A 27,500-nucleotide genomic window follows, 5' to 3' on the forward strand; every position below is an offset into this window, starting at 1 on the left:
TAAGAGCTGGTTTTCCACTCTGCACAATTATTATCATAACTATATATGTCATATGCATCAAAAGAGCAACACCGAGATGTTCGCATCCGAATTCCGGTTCGACTGATCTTCCGTGACAGAATATCGCGCGGTGACTCGTGGTAGAGATATAATCAATTATTTCCCGGAAATTTAAGTGCAGACGGTTATATTACGCTTCTCTAAATATCTATCGATAAACAAACAACATTTGAGTAAATGAGACAAAAAGAGAGGTCACAAAACATGCTAAATGGCTCCTACAAAAACGGTAACCTTGTGAAGTTATGGTACGAGGTACTGCAAGAAAACAGTTTAGTGTGGCAAGATCTTCACCGTTACAAATGGAGTCGAACGTATGAAAGTGATGTCGCTGTGATGTGATGACGTAAATGCAGGAGATAACTAATAATACGATGCTTAAGCAAGGAATCATCGTCCTTCGCTGAACGAGCATGGATTGGAATGATTTCACGTTGAGTTTAAAAGACGCGATTTTCAAGAGGAAGGCACTAGATAATATCGACCTAAACCAGATGAGTCATCGATATGTCAGCGGCGTCTTACAAAATGAACCCTCGACTTCCGCTCATTTGATCGATCGCTGCGAGAATGTTGAGAAAGTAGCAAGTCGCAGATAAGTCGCAAGAAAGTAGCAAGAAAGTCGCAGCTAAGTCGCAAGAAAGTAGCAAGAAAGTCGCAGCTAAGTCGCAAGAAAGTAGCAGCTAAGTCGCAAGTGAAAAAAAAGAGAGAGGAAAGTGTATGTCCCTTTGAAGCCACCGTACTTTGAAGCCACCGTACGATATAACAACAACATGACGACTAACTTATCTCAATGCTCACTCGTGTAACTCGAGAACTAGATTGGAATGTACGAAGGGATTACATAACCAGTCCAGAAAGTTACATAACATTCGAGGGTTACATAACCTTTAAGAGCTACATGAGAAAGATCAGCTAATCGACATTCAAGAACGGTCTTGTCGAAGGATAGCAAATGTTGAATTCCGGAAGGTGTTACATATCATAACAGTTAAATTTATGTGTCCTCTTATCGTGATCATTAAGCTTACATTTGTTATGCTTTTGCTCAAACAGAGTTTATTATCCGCTGTTATTTTTCTGTTCGTTCCATTAGTTATGTCGCTTTTGTGCGAATATTATCACGTTTTTGTTATACAGGAATGTTTGTTTGGTACGAAATATCGCGGTGTCAAATGAATGTGCTGATGTATAATTTGGACAAAGTAGCGCCATGCGTAGAACAAAAGTGACGAATCAGCGTTGTGTGCACAACAAAATGATGTTGCAAAAGAAATAAAATATGCAAAAGAATTCAGATCTCATCATGCGGTGTTTGTTAATCGTTGTGATATTAACAGTGGTGAATACCATGTGCGAAGACGATTCGATCGTGAGCATAGCAGAATGCCATTAAAAAAACTAGAAAAGCTTTCACGTAAAAACAAATAAATAAAGAAACTGATGTGCGGGGAAATTCTTAAAAACATTCCTATCTCATCAAAAATGTATTGCTACATCAAATGCAGAGTTAGAAAAAGGAGCAGTAATGACAGTATTAAGTTTGTATAAAAGATGAGAAAGAAATGGCTTTCTAAACAGTCGACACTGAATCGAAAATTGTTGAGTTGTAGAGAGACTGAGCAAATATCTATCTTTGTATAGCTGTAATACATTAACAAGTGTGTACAAGACTGCAAGCCACACATGTCATTGTGCTACACTGAATGTGTGCAATGACATTGAAACAAATTGTGGGTCTCCTATACATGGTATTGATCCTATTCTAACAATCAAGGCACCATATAGTCAAGGTGATATTATGTACTTTGATGAAAATGCTGGAAAACAATGTGTTGCTATGAGTTTGATTACTCTGATGTATAATAAGATAAAAGGAGTACATACCTGGTACAAATTTTGGAGATGGGTAATCAATTGTATTCAACACTGTCACAATGTACAGGGCAGTTGTATTTAATGCAAACAGAATTACTGTCAATGATTGCTTTGTCTGAGAAAAATTACCAGCTTCAGTAAAGTGAAAGCTACACTGGTAATCTACATTATTGTGATTCAATAATTGAGGAATATCGGTACAGTATGTCTACAGAAAGGGCTTTTGGATCACTCATGTCACAAAATTACTCTTCATTTATTCTGACAATAGAATGTAAACAGTGTCAGTATCTATTGTACTGATAATGGGAGTTATAAGATCTTTGATTCTCATACAAGAGACGAATATGGTAGAAGCCATCCCTCGGGTACGTGTGTACTATTAGAAGTACCATCTATTCAGGGCTTAGTACAGTATTTCCAGACTATAGACTCCCTCAATGACAATTATGAACTCAGAGGAGTGCAGATAAGTACATATGAAATAACTGCAGTGAACCGTTTGAGAGAAGAACACAACTGCTCTTGTAAACAATGCTCTGCTGTAGGGCTTTATACAATGTGTTACTCAGTAGCAAAGTGTTGTAGTTATTAGAATTCCATAACCCTATGTTGCATAGCTGACTGAGGAAATAGATTATATTGTAACATGGGCATCAACAGGCATCTAAAAAGGGCAGATTTATACACAAGTCTTAATATTTGTGGAGCTGAGATATCAGTCCAAATTAAAGCACCTAGCTATGGGATGTTGTCCAGTGGTTTAAACAATACTAAAAAAGAAAGTTGGAAAACTTGATTTTCAACAACTACAGGGGAAATACAGGGTTTTTATTGTGGCTTGCAAGTTACTGTTAGGTATTACTTGTATTTTTCAACAAACAGTCAGAGAAAAGTACATGTTCTCCTTGACCTATGAAGATACTTGTGAACCTGCAATACTACAAGTAAAAATAAGTGGTATACCATCATTAGTACAAGCTATTTCTAACATTGTTACAAAGAAACTTAAAACAGGTATTATTCACAACGAAATGCAATTTTTGTCTTGTACATCTAACATGGACCTTCATCAAATCAGACACATGCAAAAGCACAGACGAAAATATAGTTATGATCATTTGGAACCCACTCCAAAAATGAAAAGACTGCAACAGACATATTTTAGAAACAAAATCAAATTTAAAGTTAGACAACAGCACAAGAGTGAGACAATCCCAATTATTGCTATCTGCATTAATTACTTCAAAAAGAAAATCAGGGAAGGTCCTCACTGGTATGCTGTGTATACAATGTTTTCACAATGAAATATACTTCCTTGCTTTCAGACCATTACGATTACAATTTCATAATATATCTTTTTTAACACACGCATCAGTTGGCATGTACTTATCACCCTTGGGAAGGGGGACTCCTTAAATAAAAAGGACTTGGGTGCTCGTTGTACCTTTTAGCTAAAAAAAGGTGGCCTTGGTACCCCTTAGGCTGTTTAGCCTCAAAAGGTCCACAGCAGCAGCTCCTGTGATACCTTTTAGGGTATTGCACCAGAAATATGTGACAGTGCGTTGTTGTAGAATTGGTGTCTTTCAGGGATGAAAAAAACATTTATCCTACGCCCACAAACCAGGACCTTGGTACCTCTTAGTATTTCTTTTAGAACCTCTGCGCACCACGAATGGTCAATACTCATAACAGCTCGTCTACCTGTAGCCCGACTTGCGATCTTGGATCGTCTTGTTTAAACTCAAATCAACATTCTCGCAGCGATCGAAAATGAGCGGAAGTCGAGGGTTCATTTTGTAAGACGCCGCTGACATATCGATGACTCATCTGGTTTAGGTTGATCATCTAGCGCCTTCTTTTTCAAGAGGTGAATTCTAAATTGTAGCTGCTGATATCAACTATGATTTCAAACGGTCTAACGTGTGGATGTTGCGATCATTGTAGAAAACTTAGCTCGCGTGACGGAGGGACTACTCGTAATCTGGGGGGTCGCCCAAAGATCCTTGTAGATTGTGCTAAAATTTTTTCTAGATCATGCTCAAAATTATGCTCGTCTTGAAAATTATGCTACCTTCAGACATTTTATTTACATATGTTTTTCAAAAAGAAACACGAAACAAGTCTAAATCATACGTTTAAGCGTCCAATTCTATTCTGATACTGATAGGTACCCCCTAAGAGGTAAAGACAGCCTTACTTTAAAGAAGAACTACGCTCGAACAAACGCGTTTAAATTTAGTTTTTTAAACCGTATTGTGGACATGTGGAACTCGCTTCCATTTCACGTCAGATCATTTTACGTTTCTCCTTATACCTCAGCTGGGTGACCGCCCCTCTCCTGGGATATCAATTCTAAATCTCCCAAGAGGGTCTTAATGGGATAAACCGTTAACCGTAAGCGGCAAAAAAAATTTAGTCGTTAGCGTAAAATTGACGAACTTAAACCGTTAGTTGTAAAAAATGTTTATTGCAAAAATTACTCTTTTAATAACAATGGAAAGAAATTAACTGTCAGTCGTTAAAGTAGCCAAACTCTGAACCGTTATTTGTAAAAGCCACCATCTCAGTGAGACCCTCTCCAAACTTGAGACTACGAATTTCCTTGTTGACTGTTTGTGAGAATTAGAAGTGGTGTAAAGACAATATACCAATATGGAGGATTTTTTGTACCCGGTGGTTCTCTACCAGTCAGTGTGTTACAGTTGTGATGAAAATGTAGAATTTTCTCTCTCTTGGAGATGGAAAAGGTTCAAGAAAGAGAGGAATTCAAAGATGGGCTTAGTGACCAGCCGCGACTAAAATCATTAAAACATTTCAAGAGTTGAGATTGCAACCTATACGAAATATATTTATATAGATAGATAGATAGATAGATGGATGGATAGATAGATAGATAGATAGATAGATAGATAGATAGATATGTTGATTAGAAAAATACGACGACTACGTTTTTATCCATACAAGCGTGTTTCGTGATTGCTCACTCATCAGGGGATTTTATTTTTATTTAATTTTATACCACGAAAGAGGCTTGTAGGGATAAAAGCGTACTAGTCGTCGTATTTTTTACTCAACATATATTGCACTCTACTTTTATGTGTCGATCACTGTTATACGGAAAAATTGAAACACAGACTTCCTATATATATATGTATATATACATATGATGAGGCCCAGAAGGCCGAAACAGTACTGTCTGCAGTTGTATATATATATATACATACATATATATATATATATATATATATATATATATAAACAATTATTTAGGAAAATAAAAATTAAAACTTGGTACTACAGATCTGTTTCGAAAGGGTTAGAAGTCCTCTCTCGTCAGGTGGATACGACACAGGTTGACTAACAATCCTTTTTAAGTAGGTGGTTTGAGCAGCCTTACCAAATATTTAGTTGAGTGCCGGCACGCACTCGCCAGTTCTTTCCTTTTGTTTAGGGTGCCCGCCTCTGTTCTGCATATGATAAAGAATTTTTCAGCTATGCAAAGATTGCCTCTCTTTGTGGTATTTGAGTACAGCCTCGCGCGAGCTATTATTTTCCAGGTCACGGAAAACTCCGTTTCAGCATCCTTTAGGGACCAGATATATTTGCTCAACTCTATTGCGTTCCTTTTGTTCTCATGTCTAAATGAAGCTGTATTATTTCTAAATCTTGTTTTAAATTGGTTCGCAGTAAGGCCGACGTACGTTTGGGTTCCCAAGGGACTTTCAACTGTGGCCTGGAAGACCACATTTTGAAATAGGCAATTACCACGTAACGGGCAAGAGTGTTTGTCTCTACAATTGCATGATTTTTCTTGCGATTGAGAATTATTTGCGAGGGAGGACTTGTTGTGGGCGTCGATTTTTCTTTCTAAATTTGGCATGCACGAATAGCTTACTTTCAAAGTGTTCCTATTAAAAATTTTTCTTAGCGAGTGCCCTGGCCTAAAAATTTTTTTCCCACGTTAGTGGCAACGTTCTTACTAAAAGGTGGGTTATACCAAGTTATATTTCGGTGTCTTCCTCTCCCTTCTGTACTCCTCTGATCTTTAGTTGTTATGTCAAATTTTAATTGATGATTATAGCCACTTGCTTCTAACGCTTGCTGATACATGGGTGCTGCTTTGTCGAAGGATACTCTTTCCGATGAAATTTCGCCAAGCCTTTTATTGATCGCCAGGGGAATGTTCTTTAGGATGGAAGGTGGGTGATTACTATCACGGTGCACATACAGAGGTGTGTTGTTAGGCTTTGAATATGGCTCACAAGATCCTTTGTTTAGGTTCAAAGTGACATCGAGAAAGTTGACCACTTTTTTGTTTGCTTCGATGGTTATTTTCAAGCCGTTGGTGCTGAACACTTTGCAAATATCTTTTTTTAATTTTTTCGATCCTTCTCGGTGTTTGCTGGAATGCGCCCAGGCCGTCATCCCGGTATAAGCCTATTTGTTTTCTGATGTCTTCTGGAAGTTGGTTTAGTAAGTACGATCCCACTAGTTCACAGGTTTCCGCACCGTCATACGAGCCCATTGTAACATCAAATGAAGTTGTTGAATGCTTTTTGTTCCATGGGGTGTTGTCGTTGAATAGAAGGGATTGCTTGGTGTGGAAAATAATTCTTCTATCTTCCGCGGAAATGTCGGTATAGGAAGCCGCGAAAGATAGGGCGTCGCTTAGAAGCTTGTGTGAAATGGACGGGTAGAAGTTTACAATATCGAAGGCAATGAACGAGTGTTGGTCTTTGTTAGGGATATTGATGAACCAGTCGAGGGTCGCTCTTGCGTTTTTCCATTGATGAACGTTGGTCTTATCGGTGACGGCTTTGTTTATCTTATTAAGGATTTGCTTGCTTACTTTGCCCAACTCTGATTTAGTTGGATTAATCAGGCGGCGTGTAGGGTTGTTCTGAAAGTTGTTCTTGTGGTCTTTCAAAGTGATGAATGATTCTTTAGGTGCCAACATTTCAACTCTATCGTCTATCTTTAGGGTTTGGGCGAGGTCTTTCGCTTCGGTGTTAATATGCGTTTCGGCGTTAGCGGGGGCTCTCTTGTACTCCTTCTCTATGTCTTTGTTCAGCAGTGACTTATAGTCATTAGCATTCATCTTATAGAAATTCGCGATTTTATCTGCTGATACATACAGGTTGCTGTCCTTGTTGATGGAATCGACGTGCTGTGATAATTTTTCTGGAATTCGGAAGGGCGGGGGGCTTTGAATTCGATGTTTCGGATCAGGTTAGTCATCTTATCTTCAAATTCATTAAGCTCAGGCACTTGCAGTGGTGTTTTCTTTGAGTTAAAGCCGTAGGTTTCGCGGTGGTCGGACACTGATGATGTATTAAGGAAGTGGTAGGCGCGCCAGCGCATTCTGTTGATAAGCCTTTCCGTCATTTCAATCAGCCTTTTCAGGTATTTACATATATATATATATATAGTTTTTAGTTGCAAAGAGAAGTTTAATATATTAATAATTATATGCATTCATGATCATTTTTAGTCGCACACGTAATGCTTTGTGTTTTTTTTCTTTTTATTTTCACTCTACTAAAGTAAAAGATCCCGAACGATTCAAAACAGATCGAATAAATTAATGATAGCTTTTTCTTTTTCAGGGATTGGTTTAAAACCCCGTGTGGTATTGCAACATTTATTATTATTATTAACATACTTCGCGCATTAGCCATTGGCCTGTCCCTCTACTTTTTGGTGTTCAAGCAAACCGATAAATCATTTGGCGGACCCTACAAAAGAGAAACCGTTGCCACAGATACACAAGAGTGTTCAGAAATCGGAGAAGACATCCTCAAAGTTAACGGTTCCGCAGTGGATGCTGCCATCGCCGCCATGTTCTGTTTGGGTGTGGTCAGCATGCACTCATCAGGGATAGGGGGTGGGGGAGTGATGTTGGTGTACAATCAAACATTAAAGAAAGCAACAGTCATCGACTTCAGAGAAACTGCCCCAGCCACAGCGCATCCGGACATGTTCAAGGCGGACGTAGAGAGTGCCAAGAAAGGTCTGCACTTTTTTCTTTCTGCATTGTTTTTTTGGGAAGCCACAAAAGTGGCAGAATATACCATACAGATGTATGGTATGGTACATTTCACGCGGGCTGATTGGTCTCTCTGGTGATTGATATATACCACATGGGTGAATCGTAGTTTTTGTTCGCGTTGATTGGCTAGTACGGAAGTGATTAGCAAGTACTATTAACCTCCGAGCAGCCGATGAGACATATCCGCGTCTCAAGAGTTTATTTTGGACAATTTTTGGTATACTGACAGCATGAATTAATTTTTTGGTTTCTGTGTGGCATATATTAAGACAATCATTTACCTCAGTGCTGGTGAATATTTACCTCCACTTTGGTGACTAATTGTTAATTATAAGCGGTAATTCCGCTCTATAGATTAATTGACACTTTCCCCAATTCAGTGTATCTCAATGGTGCTAATCAATCAATGCAAACGGACTTTCCTTCTCTACTTCAAAGCTTTGAACCTCATTACTGTACCTTAAATCTATTGCAAGAAAATAGGCGCGTTAAAATACCTAGGTTTTTAAATACCTCGTCTGTTATGAGTAGTAATGTCTGCCTGGGGGAACACCTTATCTAAGCAGAGAGTACCAACGAATTAACGAGCTAAAAATCAGACAAAAACGCCAACCTAATAGGCTCTGACTTTAGGAGGTCGGTCCATCGCTGTTCCCGGTGAGGTGCGCGGTCAGTTCAACGCTTGGAAACGACATGGTCGGCTACCTTGGAAACGTCTCGTTCAACCTGCCATCGATTTGGCCAAAAATGGGTTTAAAGTATCCAAAGCACTGGATGATGCACTAAAAACGACAAAAGATATCAAGAAGGATGTAAGAAACGACCCAGGTTTAAGGTCAGAAATATTTATAAAGTACAGGGTAGTCCCAATGACCCGGCGTTTTAATATATTAATGCGAAGCCAGTTTGCGTAATGTGACATTCACGACAGATAGAATCACAGTGTTATGTAACAAAGCAATTAGTATATTTAACAATTATTATCCAACTACACCTAGACGAGTACAAATAACGCCATAGACGAGTACAAATATCACGCGGTATTTGTACTCGTCTATTGTAGTACCGGTTAAACAGGTTTTCTCGCATCACGCAAGCGAAGAATTGGATTGTAGTTACGAAAAAAAAATGGCGGACAATTTGAATCATATTTCCGACGACGAAGAATCAAAATGGCTGGCAAATTTAGATCCAAATTCATTAGATGAATCGACACGAAGAAAAACAGCTTGACGACCAGAAAATCTCTTCATTTAATGAAGAAAATAGAAACAGCAGCGCAACAACGCGCCAATTCCGTTCCGCTTCGCATGCTTCTGTCACGCACTCCCCGTAAATGAACTTTCGCGAAATTCGCTCGCACTGAAATAACAGTTTGGTGTGTTGGATAATAAATAACTTATTAGACGTTTTGTTGTGTGGTATCGCTGAGTATTTTTACTCGTTATTTGTATTTTGACTCGCCCTACGGACTCTTCAAAATACGGCACAACTCGTAAAAATACTCAGCGATACTACACAACAAAACGTCTAATAAGATATATTTATTCCACGAACGCGCGTTGGATATGAGATGATAGATAGCTAACGAGGCGCGTAGCGCCGAGTTGGCTATAATCATCTCATATCCAACAAGCGAGAGTGGAATAATTGTTTTATTAAAAAAACGCCCCCAAGATATTAGACAAATCTTCTCGACTTTATTTTGTGAGAAGAAACCGGATTTAACAATGTACAGAAATTAGATTATGGTATATTGGCTGATATACCATAATGGCTGAGCCCAATAAAAAGTCTTGAATGCATTATCCAATGATCCAGGTTTTAATAAACGGAATTATTCAATTATTCCACGTGCGCTCGTGGAATAATTGTTAATTATAACATAACCAAAGTAAAGCGCGCTTTCTGATTGGTCAATTCAGTGTCCATCATTGCCCATGGGTGTATGCTGCTGACGTGAGCAAATGCAAAGACTAGTTTTCCGCGCGCGCTTGTTTTATTGGTCACGTAAGATTTGTTAAATAAAAGAAAATTATTTTGCTACGATGTTTAACAAATAGTAAACACCACAGCGTACACTATTGAGTTATGGATGCACGCGGGAGGTTGCTAAGCACGAAAGAAGCGTAAGAGTCGCGCGAGGCAATAGCCGACTCTAGCTACTCGAGTGTAGTGTACGCTGTGGTGTTTATGGTGTTTACCATTTGTTAGAAAGTGGATAGCGTTGAGTTGCGGTCTGATTGGCTACTCAAACTCCGAATATTCTTTGCTATTCACCTCCAAGTAAATTCCCCGAATATATTGTAATCGTTGCAGAAATAAATAAGTCAAGATAATCTTTTTCAGTTGTATTATCTCACTATTTCAATATATATTGAAACAACTACTTACCTCAGTGGTGGTGGTAGCGGCGAGTATTTACCACAACTAGCCACCTCCTCTTCGGTAAACAGTTGTTAGATATCACAGAAATCTATTATAGGAAGATCATTCTCAATGCTTACAGATCTTTGTTCACGTGCAGCTGGATAATGTGATGATTTGTTTCATTTAATTTTTTTTATTTTTTAGTGAATTGCTCCTGGTTGATGGAACGCTCGTTGAAGAAGGAGACGAAATAAAGAATGAAAAGTACGCAACGACCCTTGAAAAAGTGCGGGACGATCCACACTCTTTTTATATCGGAGCTCTCGCCAAAGAGATAGTTTCTGATATTGCAAGAGTCCGTGGAGAGGTGACTGACACAGATTTAAAAGATTACGATCCGGTCCTGAGAGACCCATACCAGGGAAAAATCTTGGACATGAAAATGTACCTGACCCCACCCCCGACAAGTGGTGCCGTGCTTGGGCTTATCTTGAATATTTTGCGAGGTAGGAGTTCTTCTCAAAATTTTATTATATCGTAGAGAAATCAACTGAATAATACATTCTAATCAAGCAGCACAGGGCGAAAACCGTAACCTGTGAGCCATGGAGTAAAAAATAAATGTACATTAACTAATCCTACAAAGCTTTTCCGTTGTGTATACAGTCCTCCTTCTAACAGGAACCCAAACTGCCACCTTGAAAGTCCGGGCAATATTCAGCGTATCCGAGAGCACTGCCCTCTTCATCTTTCGCAGTACGTCTGTGCTTCTGCCTCCCACCAGCTCGCGCATCATGACATCCAGCTCCCGTGACCACCCCCCGAGGGCATCCATTATGATGTTATACTGCTTCACCTCGTAGCCTGGGAACTGCTGCCTTAGTTCCCAGCGGAGGGGTCCGTACTTCAGTGTCCTTCTTGTCCGATTGTTAACCAACGGGCAGCTCATTTCCAGCGTCACAACTCTCTTGCACATATGATTTACAATGCGTGCATCCACCCTATTGCATCTGACCTCTTGTTGATCAGCATATATAGGGACATCCCAATAAGCTTTAACATTCTCTGACTCATACACGGGCTTGGGCTTGTCGGGTGAGTACCAGGGTGGTATCTCGTCTATAACTCCCTCGTCATACAACAGTTCGTAAAACAGTACCTTCAGTGCTGCGTCGTGTCTAGAGAGGTACTTGCTCTGGGCCAGCGCACTGCATCCTGACAAGATATGAGCCACGCTCTCTGGAGCCTTGCCGCATAATCTGCACCTCACTTCGCCTTCCCCGCTTGTGTGGGTCTTCTGACTCGTGTATACTCGCGTTGGCAAGAGCTGCTCGTATAGCTCGACGAGTCCAGCAATTGTGTGTGATGGTTAGTTCTTCCACTCTGTGAGCCACTAGAAACACCCAGCGGTACTCAAACTCTCATCCTCCAGCCTGGTTGTCACTAGACGCCCTTGCCATTGTTGGTTTCTGATCTCATCCTTTAACTTCTCAATTTGGCACCTCCGCACCTCTTTCTTGATCTCTTGCGCGTGTTCCAAATCCAACTCCAGCCCCAACTCCTCCGCGCACTTAGCCGCTTCTTTAAAAATGGACCTACGCCCCATCCTTGCCGCTTGCTCTTCAAACTCCCGTATCATTCCCAGTGCACGATCTTCATTACCATGGAGTCTGACTGCACCCTTGATTTTTGTGGCTTTGTACTCCATTTCAACAGAGCGCAATCCCCGCCCTCCTTTACTTCTTGGCATATACAACAATGCATTCGAACTACATGGGTGTCTACCCCCACTCTGGACAACAATCCTGCGCGCTTCCCTATCGATCTGCTTAAGTTCCACCACCGGCCACTGTTGTGTCCACATAAGATATCCAAGAACAGGCAATGCAAACTGATTTGACGCTACCACCCGATTATAATCGGACAAGGGACTTGTCCAAATAACTGACAATCGTCTGACATACTCTCTTGCTGCACACCCCAGGACCAAATTATCCTTCTGCCTAACACTCTCTGAGTATCTCACTTTCTTCTTCTTCTTCTTCTTCTTCTTCTTCTTCTTATTATTATTATTATTATTATTATTATTATCATTATCATTAATATTTCAAAAATTTTATCATTCATCGACTTCTGCCGCCTAAACGTAAACGAAGCATGTATCGGTTTGTTTTTCTTAGATTTTTATAAGACATTTTAATGCATTTTTCGATTTTCAATTTTTGTAACACTTTTTAGTGATTGTAGTGAATAAAGGTTAGATTACTAGTTATGATTATTGTGATTATCATTTTTTCTCACAGAAATTGTTGTTTGATTGGAGTTATTATTATTATCAGTATTATTTTTATTACAATGAATATATGAAGTTATATATGAATATATGAAGTCGTGCATCATACGTATTATTGTTATTATTATTATTATTATTTTATTTTTCCGTCGTCTCAAAAATACTTTGATCGCTAGCACATGTAGCACCCCTTACTTGTGCCATTAATCAAAGTTACTGTGCACGTTCTTCTTCGTGTTCATTAAAAAGAAAGGGACAGAGGGGGTGGGGGGGGGGGGGGTCGGCGGGAGGGCTAGATGATTTTAATTGTGTCATGATAAAATTTAGCTGATCCCCCGGTAATATTCTTATGACCCATCTCTCCCCCTCATGGGCGGTAAATTGGCAGTGGATTCTCTAGACTCTGCCCCTTTATACGTTGTTGAAGACGACAGATTCCCTTCCGTTCCCCCTGAAAACTATGTGTTATCCCAAAATCCTTCACCCTCCCTCCCCTAGGCGAAGATTAGTGACGGTCCCAATATAAATAATTTTAGCCAATTAAACCGTCTCTTCCAGAACTGAGCTGCATGACCTTATCTATACCGGCTCAGAGTGTAGACAAGCACATTCCAACTTCACCGAACTAAGAAGTGCTGAACAATTTTATACCATTAGCTTTCGAATGTGGACGATTTTTTTTTTTTAACGAGAGCCAGCGAATGCGGATTTTACGAAAAGAAACAAGTCAGAAACATCGTTTGCTGCATACTGCAAACCAAGCCCTGTATTAAAAAGGTTTGTTTTTTTTTCAATGTAGGGTATAATATGACCTCGTCAGCCTTTCAAGACAAGAAGTCCTCTGTGCTTGCCTACCACCGAATTATTGAATCCTTCAAGTTCAGTTATGCTTGGCGCAGTCTGCTTGGAGATCCACTTTTCGATAAGCGAATCACGGTAGGTTGAAATGATTCAGTGACACAAATGCCAACGTTTTCTAAAAGGATAATATCAGAGAGTTCTTCTAAGTCGCCGGTTGATTTTTTGTCAAATCAAAGTTAAAGTTTTGCTATTAGCGATCACACAGGATAGATGCATATTTACAGGAGTCCAAGTTTATATATTTATTTATTTACTTATTTATTTATCAACCATATTTTAGCAGATGTCCAGTTCAGCAAATGCTAGTTTAAATGGGGCTCTGCAAACCCACCCATTTCACCCCCAGGGGCGGACACCCATCACACAGTAATCTCGTGCGTGGGAAATTAACGTCTCCTTCCCTAACCCTGCAGGAGACGGGACCTCCATTAATTCGTTCCTATCCGAGAAGACTAGAATATCTAACCATTTCCTGCAGTTATAGATAGGTAGCATATTCTTCTCAATTATTTTTAAGACCTTGAGTGTTGGTCCGGCCGGAGCTCGAACCCTCGACCTCCCGCACAACAGTCCAGCGCTCTATCCATTGAGCTAACCGGGAGTTGCGTGTTCGGACACTCAAAGTGAACCAAACATTAGCTGAATATTTTTCTCATTTGCTGCTATCTCAGGAAAGAGCCTTACAGATGTTGGATCCAAAAACAGGCAATCGTATCCGTGAGAAAATATGGGATGCCAAGACCCATAAAGATGTAAGGTACTACGCGGATTTCTTTTCGAACGCTGATTACGGTACGACACACGTATCTGTTCTGGCCCCGGATGGAGACGCGGTTTCCGTGACATCCACCATCAACATGAGGTGAGTTTAGCACTAGTCAATTTTGGACGACGGGCTTAAACCAGAGCCTGCTTAGCTAGCGGTTTTGCGTGCACTTTTACGAGTTTTGGGAGGAGGAGCCACAGAAAGGAGCAGAGAAGCCACGAAAGGCTTGGGACGAAATAACGAAAGAACTACTCGAAATTCCACTGCTCGTTTGTCGCACTTATTTTTATAAAGTCCCCAGCAAAAAGACAGCTGCGAACGGCCGCTGAACTTGTTGAATTCGATACCATCGTTGGTACTAAAAAAGGGGAATGGCATCTACTTCTTGAACCACTCTCGTCGGGAGCAATGATAGGTAGCCATATTTTAAAGCTAGAAGAGAGTTTAAAATATGACTATCATTTCTCACCTATTATAGCCTTGTCGTTTCAATCGGGCTTCTTTCAGACTGGGTAGCCGCACTGGGCACTGTGGTAAGGCAGTTAAGTGAACGGTGTTAACACTCTCGATGACCTGGAACGAACACGTTCTCATTCCTTGAGGAGAAATAGTTTTCAAGATTTTGGTTTTGGTATTTCGCCATATTCGTTGTCCGTGAACTCCGAAAATGGTTGCTTACTGTTTTCTTAAGAGTGCGCGTTCAGCAGCTTGTCTTTTGAGGATTCCTAGCTTTCTTTTCGGCTAAAAGCTCAATTTTCTTTTCAAAATCAAGCCTCACGCAATGAAATAGTTGTGTAAAGTTATGGCAATAACTGATAGTTTTATACAAGAAATAATCTCCATCGTTTTATCCCGTATTGAGGCAGCTCGTAACTTTTCGTGAAGTATGGGCATGGGAAACACGGGACGCGTAGGGAAAAAGCGGGCGACCTGACAAAACACAATTATAGTTGCATTGCATTCTAGTCTGTCCAATTATCGTGAATTGTTTGTTCTTAATAGGTTTGGTGCTAAATATCGATCCACCACCACAGGCATCATCTACAATAATGAGATGGCAGATTTTGATATTCGTGGTCACGACATAGTAGATGATATTTCCCCCTCCGAATTCAATCTTCCTGGGTCTCGATTGCGACCTTTCTCCTCCATGTGTCCCACCATTTTAACTGATAACAGTGGAATTGTGCGCCTTGTAATCGGTGCTTCTGGCGGGAAAAGGATAACCACAGCTGTGTCACTGGTACGTCCAGTCGTTTCATTTTACGCTCCTTAGCTCTTACGATTTGTTGCCAAGCTAATAAGCATGATTCTGGGGGCTCTGTATTGAACTCCATCAGGGGCGTAGCCAGGATTTTTCAAAGGGGAGGGGCATCACCAGTTTTCGCCACCTGAATATTGTAGGTTGTTTGCTTAAAAAAATGCTTACAAAGGGGGCCACAGGCACCCCAGGAAACCCCCCCCCCTCCCCCGTGCTACGCCTTTGCCTCTTGTTCAAATCTGCTTCGAGAGCCGTAAAAAAGTTCAGAAAAACAGATATAATTTTTTAATGGGTCGAAGCCTATTGACTCCTTCCTCCTTCTCCAAGGTGGATTAACTTATGGCACATATTGATACAAATGAAGCTTACAGTTATTTTTGCACCTGCAGGTCTTGATGAACAAACTCTGGTTCGATTATGACTTGTCTAAGGCGGTAAATAAACCTCGATTGCATTCACAACTGGTGCCTGATCAAGAAGTATTTTATGAAAACAATAAGGCCTATCGCATTGACAAGTACGTGATAGAAGGCTTGAAAGAACGAGGTCACCAAGTCGACGGCAGTGATTTGTTTGCTGCGGTGCAGGCGATTTCTAGGGAACCTGGAGGAGAAATATACGCCAAGTCTGACCCTAGAAAGCATGGTGCGCCCGCGGGTCAATAAATGTTTGGTCCCGAGGCACTCGCCTAACTTTACCTTGCTTTGAAAAGCTATCTAGAGTAGTAGAAACCATATATTCTATAAAATGGGCAAAAAAGATGCTTTGAGGCTGAGAGCCAGAGACAAAGGGTAGAAAATGCATTTTCTTTTTCATTTTTATAGCAGATATCGGGCATCTTTTGCCAGAATTGACGTTTTTAGTTAGGATTTAAAAACGATTTTAGCTTATGATTCTTGTTGATATGGTCCTTGAACATCGTTTTCCGTTTTGAATCATGTTAAATGAAACGAACAGAAGCGTTGAATTCACTCGTCTCTTTCTATTGATTCAATTTTCTTAGAATTTCTTTTCGTTACGTTCGACTCAGCTAGTCACGGACGCGCAGAATTTGCTTTGCTTAGGTACAAAATACGTGCCATAGATTTAATAAACAGAACTTTTGGCAGCACGCTTTTAGTGTAATCATTTTATGGTCTCATTGGTGTGAAACACCTAACGACTAAATTTTTGGCCATTTTACTAGCGGTTGATCCTGCCCAGACCCTCTTTTGAGAAATCAGACGCAGAGCAGGCGAATGATATTCAATTGAAAATGCCACAGAAACCAAGATCACAAGTCAAGGGAAGATATTGTGGTGGCCAATTTCTGTCTTGTAGCGAAATTCCTACTGCTTTTTTGTTGATTTGCACTTTTCGAAATTCTTCTACTTCTTCCATAGCCAGCTTTTCGAAGGAGAGCGAGTGAATCATCATTTTGTTTTTGTTAACAGCGGGCGTCTCGGCCAGCAATTGAAGCACGCGCGCGACCTCAAGAAGCCTACAACGGAAACGACGACTACTACCCATGCTTTTCCAACCGTTCAAACTATGGTTTGTCCAAACCTACTACAGAGAAACAAACAGGAAAGACATAAAAAATTTTTTAGCTAATCTCTGTATTTTACCCCTCAACAGCGATGCTCCCACAGTAAACTGAAGAATCATTATTCCAAAGCACTAGAATATCTAAACATCTATCTACAAATTTATACAAAAGGTGATTATTGGTGGGTTTGGCATGTCATGGTTTCTTGAGTTACATTCTATATTATAACCTTGCGATGTGCTTTTTGTACTATGAAGTTTAACCATCAAACAGTGGCATGCTTAATAATTCACTTTGAAATTGTCAGTTAAAATCTGTCATCTACGGGACTTGGTTGCTTCTCCTTTGCTTTACCTCGCGCGCAAACGCTGAAGAAGAAAAAGTGCGCAAGAAGTTGATGAGGCGAAATCTGGAAGTGGGAAAAATTACAGTTTTCTCGTAACATTTTTTCGCCAAAAGACTATCTGGAGTAGAGTAGTATCCTCGTGGTTTGTGTATAGTTTAGATTTGGCCGTTTGTAGTTCGTGTCAATTCGCAACAGATGTTTTAAAGCATTGTTAAATTGGCTTCAGCTATAGCAAAAATAGCTAATGCAACATCCTCTGCCTGTTCACACGGCCGAGCTTTTTGCGTGCGACATAAGAGTGTTAGCCCTTAAAATGTCGTCCACCAAGTTGTTAATGGACGCTCCACCAATAAGTTTATTGAAGAACACATGCTCAATGATATGTGGCTCCACAGCTCCTAAAGATGTAAGTTTGATGAGTAGCTGACCAAAGCGACTAGACGACTCTGGGTGGTTCAAGCGTATGTACTCTTCTAGAGCATTTCTTGTCTTGTTTTGAATTGCTTGGATCTGAACCAAGTCGGAGAGTTGGTCGTTATCTGTTGACACATTAATTGGAGAAACGTTGGTTAAAGGTCGAAATGGTGCTTGACCATGTCAAACATGATCGCTACAGGCGCCATCCATTCACTTTTAAGTCTGTTCTGACCATCGATGATAATAAACCCTCGTCATTTATAAAGATGTTTGACATTTTACACAAAGATCAAAAAATAAACTGGCTAACCGGCCTAAGGGAGAAATTAATGTACAGAACGTTCCCGACTACACGAAATATTTAAATTGTGATTTTCGACTGAATCTCGCCGTAAGTTATGAGAGAGAAATGCTAGATTCCGTTCATTATGCAAAAAAAGGCGGATGAAATTCAAATTAAGAACCGCACCGGTAATACTAGCTTTTTAATTCGGAGAACTGAAAATAAATTTCTTAATTTCCTTTCACCTTAAAAAGTAACAGATTTATCTGTCCCTAAATGAAGGCAGGTACGTGTGAGAACTTTATCATAAGTATGGAAATGAAAAGTTAAAACAATGTAGTATGAAGTCAAAAAAAAAAAGAAACAAAGTTTCAGTTGGTGACACGAAAATACTTCCTTACACAGAAACGAAATCACAATTTTATCAGAATAAGCACGTTTGTTGAAACAAGGATGACCTTCTTTGATGCTAAGTTAACTACAAAAACTACATCATCAGAGAATCGAGAAGAAACATTATTCATAATAACAGACTTAAGAAATACTTACTAGATACTTGACGCCATGTCAGTTAGCGGTAGGCAGTTTTTTTTTTTTCTTTTGCATTTCCATCCCTCTTTCGAGAGAATGATCAATATATTGGTCTCTTTTTCGCAACAAAATACAAAGCTTTGCAAATTTTACTCAAGAATGGGATCTTTCTTTTTGATCCCAGAACAATTAATAGTTAGATATAGAGTTCAATATGCAAAGGTGCTCTCCATTTGCTGAAGTTGAAGAAAATGGTAAGTTCGATGCACGCAACAAAAACTTGATACGCGCGGTTTGGCCTTCCATATGTAACCAGCTGGTTACGTTTTCAACGCTTTCTTGCCGTATACCTTCTCCTTCAAAGTTGAAATTGTTCTTCCTATGAGACTTTAAGATTTTTATGGAAGACGTGAATCGAAATCTAACCACAGAAACGGTTCAAACAAATTTTTTTACCTTTCCACAACATAAAAATAGCAGAAAATACAAGGCAAAGTTGATAACAAAAAGCTTTAATAAAAACGTTTTTCAAAAAAGAACAAAAGGACTGTGAGCTTGGAAATGGCTGCAAGCTTTTCAAATAAATGTGCCACAAATGAAGAGCCAGTGAAAGAGAGTCACATTATATATATGTAATTATTTGTTGGGAAATTCAATAATAACAACAGAAGTCATTAAATTAACATCATCGCAAATATCAATTCTCGGAGGCAATTTTAAATCCCAACAGCTTGAAGTCCATCGGGGAAGGGACAAAAGGACGAAGTAGAGGACAATTGTGTCGTAGTATTTATCATTAAGTACATGGCTTATCATACAGTTAGAAATTCGCAATTTTGGAGAAAGAAGAGAAAACAACTAAAAGTGAAGCTACTGTTGACTTCTAAACAAGTGATAAACACACGAAATATTACATTTTGTCGAAAAAAGATCGACTAGAAAACGTTTTCTTACTGCAAGGGGAGCATACAATAAAGCAATACAAATTTCGGAAAAAAAAATAAAGGGGAAGGAAAAAACCCTTTAAATGTGTGAATCCCACGCAAAGTAAATAGTTATTTTTGTGTTGAAAAAATTTGGTGAAGCTGTCTTTCAAAAAGAAAAGTAATATAAAACAAATTTTTATCTGAAGAACTATTGTGAGTAATTACTGAAGTCAAAACCCCCTAGACTATAGAATAATTTAGAAGTGATGTGACACTTTTTTCCTAAAATAGAAAAACAGGAAGATTCTGATAATTTTCAGTACCTCCTTTTCGTCGAGTTTGTGCGATTTGACAAACTACATGGTCCGCCCGCCCGTATGTGGTTAGTGCGATTTATTTATGGCTAAATCCAATCCTTTTATCAGACACAAGGCAGGATCCGTATCTTCCAGGCGGTACAGAATGAAAGGAACGAAGTAATGTGATCATTTTTATTTCCGTTTGTGCAGAAGGCGTCAAGCAATGACCTGCCAATCATGTCCCGAGAAAGTGTAAACCAACATTTCACTCCAATTTTGATAGAATCATAATCTCTTGTATCGCAGTTTTGAAAATAATTTTTGCTTTAGAAAACGAAAAATTGTTGAACTTTTTTGTTTTCATTCCTTAAATTTTGCTCTTTTCCTTCAACTAAGAAGATTTTGCCGAGTTCAGGGAATACACAGCTACTTCCGCATTACAAGGTTTCCACAACAACAAGGAGAGTGTAACTATGACAAGAAAAATGGCAGACTGAATCTTCAGTAATAAGAAAATGAACAACATCAAGGAAAGAAATATATCTCTGATTCAAATCATGTTAATAAAAGGTTCTGAGCAAAACCCAGTCATACAAAAAAAGGTGCTTGCAACGAATTCAATAAAACTCACTATTTCACTTGTTATTGTTGTTTCTGAACAAACGAAAACGTGCTACATGACAAACAAAAGATGAACGCAACACAGCGGTAAAAAGTGAGAAATTTCATCGTAAAAGTTTCCCCTGTTTTGCATTTTAGTTCGCAAAATCGACTGCTTCCTCTTCCAATATTTCATGTAGCACAGTTCGGTGACTCATAGCTATGAAAATCGATCTTTGTAGCCTCAATATATTTTTCAGACAATTACTACACAACGAAATAAAGAATCAAAAACACACACATACGCAGCGAGCACTGGATCTACATGCACTAGTATTTTTATCATGATTTCAACATCTTTCTTATCGAAAACGTTTAGATTTCAACACACTGAAATTCGTCGACAAAAACTACTGAAATCGAAAACTAATAATTTATTTAGGACTGCTTTGAGAAATAATCCAGAACGCTGATTTGTATGTAAAACACACACAAGAAAATTGGAAAATTCTATTTAAAGACACGTTAAAATTCATATAAAAACAATTTGATTAGCCATTACGTTTTACAGGTGTGACGCATAAGCTATTGTTGATTTTCATTAAAAGTCAAAAAAAGAAAAAAAAACTGCGAGTAATACTTAAATTGAAACACGCAAGAACTTACCCTTGGGCTGAACCCGAGTTCACAATTCCTCCTAATACTCATTTTGCTCGTTTGGGAAAAACACTCATTGTCGTTGTCATTTCCGTCAAAAATCGATTAGCTCATCATTTTTAACTCATCAGCCGGAAGGGTCTTTTGCGGCAAAGTCAAACAGTTTTGAATAACCCCCCGATTACGGCTACAGTCTGCTAGAAATATTAATGTATAGAACATGAACCCTAGCACTTAATAAATTCGCAAGCAAATCATTCCCCTAAAGGCTTTGCTAATCCGCATGTTAAGAACATTTCTCTACGGAGCCGAAAACAGGCTACGGTCGAAATAAAATGTGAAGGAAAATCACGCAATTTAAAATGAAAAAGTCGATTCGATTGTCAGAAAATCGCAACAGACTTCCGGTGAAAGATCTTCGCGATAATTTAAATACATTTTGGTTAGCTGGTGCGATCTTTTTTTCCGTTCTTCCGTATCAAAGTGTCAAACGCATGCTAATTTGTAAATTCATGGCGATGGCCTTGAATAAGCGCCAAAGAGATTAACAATTTCTCAAGAATTAATTCCTGCCACTTCATAAACGTAATGTTGCGAAATCATGAAAAAGGCGCACTTCAGTCGATAATTTGTCGCGTACAACCAAACAATAAAGTCTGTATTACGTGAAAACGAAACTCCCCAACGAAAACTGTTAACATTAAGTATCTGTAGCCGATATCGTGTTTTTGAATCCGCTGTTTACACTGTGCCAGCTATCATGGGTTAAAATATGGACTGCGCAATAGCAGGGTCATGGGCAATAGAAACGGAAGGAGGTTATGAACAAGACATTAACACTTTTGCACCCCGAGAAGGAATCCCACATATAATGTCATTATCAATAGCGAAGTCCCTTATTCTCAATCGATAGATCGACCATGGATTCATCTTGGATTTAACTTATTTTCAGAGCACCTTCGCGGGGCTTTTTTTTCAAAAATTCGGCAAAAACTCTGCAGCCAATTTTAAATTGCTAGAAATAAGAGAGTGGTAAAAAGTTCAACTGCATGTTGCTCGAAGCTCTTTAAGTAAAAGCGAAACTTATTGCGATCTCCACCCAATACAACTTTTCGTGTTTGATGCCAATCGAATAAAGTGGACAAAAAAATTGATATAGTTTTTCTTACCTGGGTTAAAAAGTACCAGTGCCTTTAAAAGGGTGAACTCGGTTCTGTTCAAACCCAGCTGTACAAGCTTGAAAACAACCTCATTCAACTTTCCTATGTTGTGAAGAACTCTATCCAGATGTTCGCTCGCTGTTTTTTCCATCACATCAGCAACCAGCGGCGCTAATTCGAAAGGCATCGCCCATTGAACCAGGTTTATGACGAATATTTTACACCAGTTTTCCTGCAAGAGGCTCACTTGGTCGATATGAGACAGTTCAGCGAAGTGGCGAACGTTCTTCGCCCAGTGTATCGACATGAACAGCAGCCGGGCTGCGATTTCTGTGGTGCTTTCTGCTGGTAATTTCGTTGCAACTGCGCTGCCACTTTCGCCTCTAGCTACCGTGTTGTCTTCTGCAACTGATCTTGTATCACTTTCAGTCTCCGGCGGCCTTTGATAAGGCTCAACTGCCTGCAAATGGTAAACAAAGTCCGACAGTGACACAAAATCTGCCTCTCTTCGGATATCCCCCTTCAACGGCTGCCGGCTACGGTGTCTTTTTCTTCCCTTTTCAAACTCATTCGCTCTGGTTTGTTGCACAGCTGATGAAAACAAATGAAAACGATTCTCCGTTTTAAAAGAAGCAAAACAAGAGGCCAAGCATACTACTTATAATGTTAAAAAATCTGCACTCAATCAAACACGTATGATATTAAAAACAATATTTGCGTAACTGAAAAACCGAAAATTCATCACAACAACGCCTTAATTATATCTTGGTCAAATATTTTACTTAGAAATTGTATCTATTATTTCATCAGTGAGAGAAAATGTTGTTAACTGCGGACAAATTTGACAACCCTTTTACAAAAGATCTGTTTTGAAAAATGTTTGAGAAACTTTGCTTCCTCCTTTAGTGTCGAGAAGCAGATCTTTTTCTCGGTTGAATTTTGCAGTAAAGTTTCTGTAAATTTATCAAGAGGAAAATAAAGCTTTTCTGCTTCTTTCATAATCATTGACTTTTCTAAGTCTTGTCAGCCCAATTCATTCAAATTATGTGAATCTCATATTAAGTTACTTTACGACTGTCTGGGAGACATTTTACCCAAAATATTTCAGAGGTTAAACTGGTAATCTATCATCCAACTGAGAGCAATTCCTACAAGACAATGCAATGATTTAAGAAAAGAAAAATAAATGTCTGTTAGTTGCTCACCTTCCCTTTTCATTCCTACCGTAAGGCACTTTTTCATCCTGCAGTACTGGCAGCTATTCCGAAAGCGCTTGTTCACTGGACAGCACCCAGCCACTCTACAAGTGTAGTAGAGCCGTTTCTTGATACTTCGCTTAAAAAACAACTTGCATCCTTCACAGGTATTGGCTCCATAGTGCCGCCCGGTGGAATGGTCTCCGCAAACTGAACAGATTTCCATCCGTGATCGGCTCAGTTCGTTCGCTGTCACGGCTTATTGTTGTTGCTATGTTGGTTTTTTCCACGCCCGAGTGAGCAATCTTAAGCAATGACCTAGAGACTTTATTAAGCCCCCTTAAAATTTATATCTACATATATATATATATATATATGGTGTTATGTGCTGCTGTCGCCGGTAAAACCATTGCACATGTCAGAATTACAAACGGTTATGAATGATTGATTAGTAGGGCGAATAATTAACATTGAAACGTGAGTTGCGCTCGTTTTATTATATTTTTTTCCTCAGCTCTGTTTTCTTTTCATATCATCTGTTGAATATTTATACCTTCTAACTTTCAAAACAAAGACTGTTTTGACACATATGGAAACAGCTTTTTAATATAATGCGACTCGAATCACGTTCTAATGCGCCGAATTTATGACTTTTCAGGCGCACCTAAACAATAAGCATATCATCGCGACTCGTTTTTCTCTCGGTTTTCTTAATTCATGACTCGTGCCATCAAGGGGGCTTTAACTTATCCTGCCTCCATCTAAGAAGTTATGCAGGGCTTGTTTATTTTGGTTTTTGATGAAACATCTACTTCTGTACACGCTGCGAGCGAAGGATTACCACTTTGTGAGAACTTCGCTGTGAAACAATATTGACAGATGTGGCTTTCGCACGCTCTTTAAAACAAAATGTTTCGATAAGACACAGCCTTCCGTTTAACCAAGTGGATTCACTATTCACTCAACAGAATATTTAAATTGGTCCTTTTCGAGATAAGATACACACTCGATATTAAGCGCAGTTAGAAAAAAACCGATCGGTCGGGTGAAATATAAGGAGTGTTTTCAGTAAACGTTGAAAGAATCGAGAGTTGTTCAAGACCAGTCGATTAAAAGAGGCCGAGAAAAAAGGGCTTATTAACATTACTATAGGTGTTTGCCAAGTAAATGAGAATTCTGATATACAGTAATCATTTGAAAACCGCACGACCCAATAGAATAAACTGTGTGAATTTAAAGATGATGTTTTTCGCGCTCGGAAGAAAAGAAAATATATTAAAATTACGATTTGCAGTTTCACACGCGTTTATTTCAGAAAATATACTTGTTATTCCGGATATAAAAATGAAATAAATAAAGTCGTAGGCGGTCTAAAGGCAGTCAAGGGAAAGTCACGATCAAGGTGTATGTCACTTGATAACAAAGGCCTTCCTTTTAGTCAAGAGGAAGCGGCCATCTTGAACTATTAGTATCCACAGTCCAATTTCCATGCCAATCTTAAAATCTGCAAATGCTTGAGAGCTGCTTGCAAATATATCAGTTAGGGTCAAATAGCGCGTGCTTAATTAACCACCGAGCAATTTTCACATCACGACATTTCTAATTCGCCTTAAAGAGACACTCACTCTTCAAAGAAACATATAACGAGAACAAATAACAACTTTTTAAAGAAATAACGAGTCGATAATCGATTTCGAATCTCTCGTAGAAAGTGACGACTGGATTCCAACCAGAACAGGAAAGTTAATCAGACAAATAAAAGCCATTTGGGTTGTTCTTTGCCAGTACTTGCGAGATGAATTGGATTCAAACGGCGTGTAAACGTAAATTTTAAATTAAAACGTCGCCAGAGGGTGTTTTGCTTTAGTTCTTCAGCATTCGCGGGAAAATCTGCGCCATTTACCAGATGTGACCGTTTACGATATTCTTCCTCTATTAAAAAGTCCTTTTCCAGAGACTTTCGAATAGATATATCATTCAGCCGCAGAAAAAAATAGTTTAAAACAAATGTAAACTCTGTTTAATTTCGTTCCTTTTGATGTATTTAGCGAAGCGACTATATATTTACCCAAAAGTTGATTCAATATTCTTTGCATTAATTTTCATTCAACTGTTTAGCAAATGTGCCTGAATTCTATCTAAGTTAGAGATATGGTTGGTTACACTGAATTACTTCCCAAGCCTGATGTTAGTTTTGCAAAGGAAAAAAAAAAACTCTGAGGCACAGTTAAAAGTGGTTCTGACCATCAGACCCCAGTAGTTTCTTTCATTTGTTAGTTCTAAAGTTCATGTACACTGCATGTCTTCTTTCACGCCAAAGCATTGGTGGAAAATGCAACCAGCTGGAACAAGATGTTCCCAAAAAAAATTATAAACTGAGCTATGTTTATGTTCATTCTTTTCTTTTTTGAGTTCTTTGCCCCAGGAAAGGGAACGAGTTACCATGAAGCTTTTGTCTCAGTCTTAGACCTGTCATCAATTTTCAATTTACTTGAACGTTTTTCTTGTTAATTTAATTTCTTGACCTGCTGGGAAGTTTGATTGGACGCGAAATAAAGACAATGTAAATTAGAACAGCACTAACAACGGAACAGGAAGATTTGTGACTCAGCGTTGTGGCTCACAGCCAGACTCAGCTTGAACAGTGCGGCTTCTTAATAAACTAAGTTGTCAAACGAATCAAACAGACTTTAAATAAACTACACTTCGAACGCCAGTTCATAAAAGGTCTCTCTGTTTATAATTATTTCATACTGCCGTCGCCGGTGCGGTTTGACACAAGCACATTATATTATCCAAGCACTGAATCGAGCTTTTTGAGGAAAGCCGTTGATTTTAGTTCCGCGCAAGTAGAACTTGACATCCAATTCATTTGTAGAGAACGAATTATCTCATCTTCATTGAAACAACTAACTGATAAGAAGTGTTAGTTTTGTTGGGAAGGTTTTACGAATAAGATCTATTTGCAGCAGGAGTTTCGAAACTTGTGCGCGTATTCTTGCCATTTCTTCGAACAGAGTACTAGTGGAAAAAAATCATTTATAAGTTAAATAGAATAAAGACCCAGTTTAATATCCGTAGTATCCCAAAAATAATGGAAAGAGCAGAAAAAAATCAGCCCTCAAGCTGAAAGCTGTTTTCTTTGAGAAGTTTTTGTTTATTTGAAAAATACAAAAACAAAACAAAACAGAACAAAAAAGTTACTCGATGGGTTTCCTCTTAGGATATTTCCAGGTACAATAGTAAAGGTAGTTTTGGATTTGAGGTTCTAAAGAAGAGTAACGTAAAATTGCGATAACGTAGTGAAGAAGCCCTCCAAACCTGACTTCCCTTCTCAAAATTAATTTTTTATTTAAACATTGTGGAACAAAAGGCTTTCAATTAAAGCCAGCATAAATGAGTTGTATAAATTCTATCAGTGATACATCTGAAAGACGATATTTCACGCACAATATGGATGTGTTACGTCACTCATTAACAAGTGGATCGAAACTCGAAATTATTCTTAGCGCGATGAGTGAGGCATAAGATGATAAAACAATGTACAAATTTGAAAACTATCAAAACAGCTTGTTGCATGATGCGGGCTTCTCTAAACTAGCCTTGCTACAATAAAAAAATTATATCCAATGAGATTGACGGGACCGACTGAGGTTACTAAATCCATAATTTTATCAGGAGAATGACATGAACCCGAATTAAAAATTTATTTGTAATCTTGGTTCTTCCATTTTACCGTATTCGGGATAAATTTACCTCGATGTTACCTTCCGCCAGAATACCGTAACACCCTGGGTAAGGATATGGTATAGGATATAGAGCATCGAAAGGGTTCATGGGAAGAAGAAAGTAATGCATGGCTAGTAACATGTTTCAAAATGCGTTGATAACAAACCCTAGCCTTTCCCTTGAAATAAGAGTCATGCAGCTGTTATTTTCAATAATTTGAATAGTTGTAACTGTACAGTGTCAGCGAAACTCTAACTTGAATTTAAACGTAGCAACTATCCCAAGAA

General features: G+C 38.9%; 3 protein-coding genes across 3 annotated transcripts in view; 1 reads left to right on the top strand and 2 right to left on the bottom strand.

Annotated features, from left to right (window-relative positions):
* LOC111346306 (glutathione hydrolase 1 proenzyme-like) overlaps nt 1-16,652 on the top strand; it is a 16,929-nt gene extending 277 nt beyond the window's left edge. Inside the window, exons 2-8 of the mRNA XM_088743784.1 lie at nt 7,548-7,951; nt 8,624-8,825; nt 10,565-10,866; nt 13,453-13,589; nt 14,186-14,376; nt 15,283-15,523; nt 15,931-16,652. Coding sequence (XP_088599910.1) covers nt 7,548-7,951; nt 8,624-8,825; nt 10,565-10,866; nt 13,453-13,589; nt 14,186-14,376; nt 15,283-15,523; nt 15,931-16,206 — 1,753 coding nt within the window. The 3' untranslated portion in view covers nt 16,207-16,652. The remainder of the gene's footprint in view (nt 1-7,547; nt 7,952-8,623; nt 8,826-10,564; nt 10,867-13,452; nt 13,590-14,185; nt 14,377-15,282; nt 15,524-15,930) is intronic.
* On the bottom strand, nt 10,917-12,303 carry LOC148717508 (uncharacterized). Its single transcript, XM_088743790.1, is given in 1 exon segment — nt 10,917-12,303. A coding segment is annotated over 1 exon segment (1,236 nt). The 5' UTR covers nt 12,225-12,303; the 3' UTR covers nt 10,917-10,988.
* A 535-nt stretch (nt 16,653-17,187) lies between the features above and the next one.
* On the bottom strand, nt 17,188-23,869 carry LOC111346308 (COUP transcription factor 1). The gene is made up of 3 exons (XM_022953600.2): nt 23,494-23,869; nt 22,298-22,879; nt 17,188-17,954 (listed from the first exon to the last, which is right to left on the bottom strand). Exons 1-3 carry the CDS (start codon nt 23,708-23,710, stop codon nt 17,680-17,682), a joined length of 1,074 nt encoding a protein of 357 aa, XP_022809335.1. The 5' UTR covers nt 23,711-23,869; the 3' UTR covers nt 17,188-17,679.
* Nucleotides 23,870-27,500: the final 3,631 nt, after the last annotated feature.

This window comes from Stylophora pistillata, chromosome 13, assembly GCF_964205215.1.
Source record: "Stylophora pistillata chromosome 13, jaStyPist1.2, whole genome shotgun sequence".
In the NCBI taxonomy this organism is placed as follows: Eukaryota; Metazoa; Cnidaria; class Anthozoa; order Scleractinia; family Pocilloporidae; genus Stylophora; species Stylophora pistillata.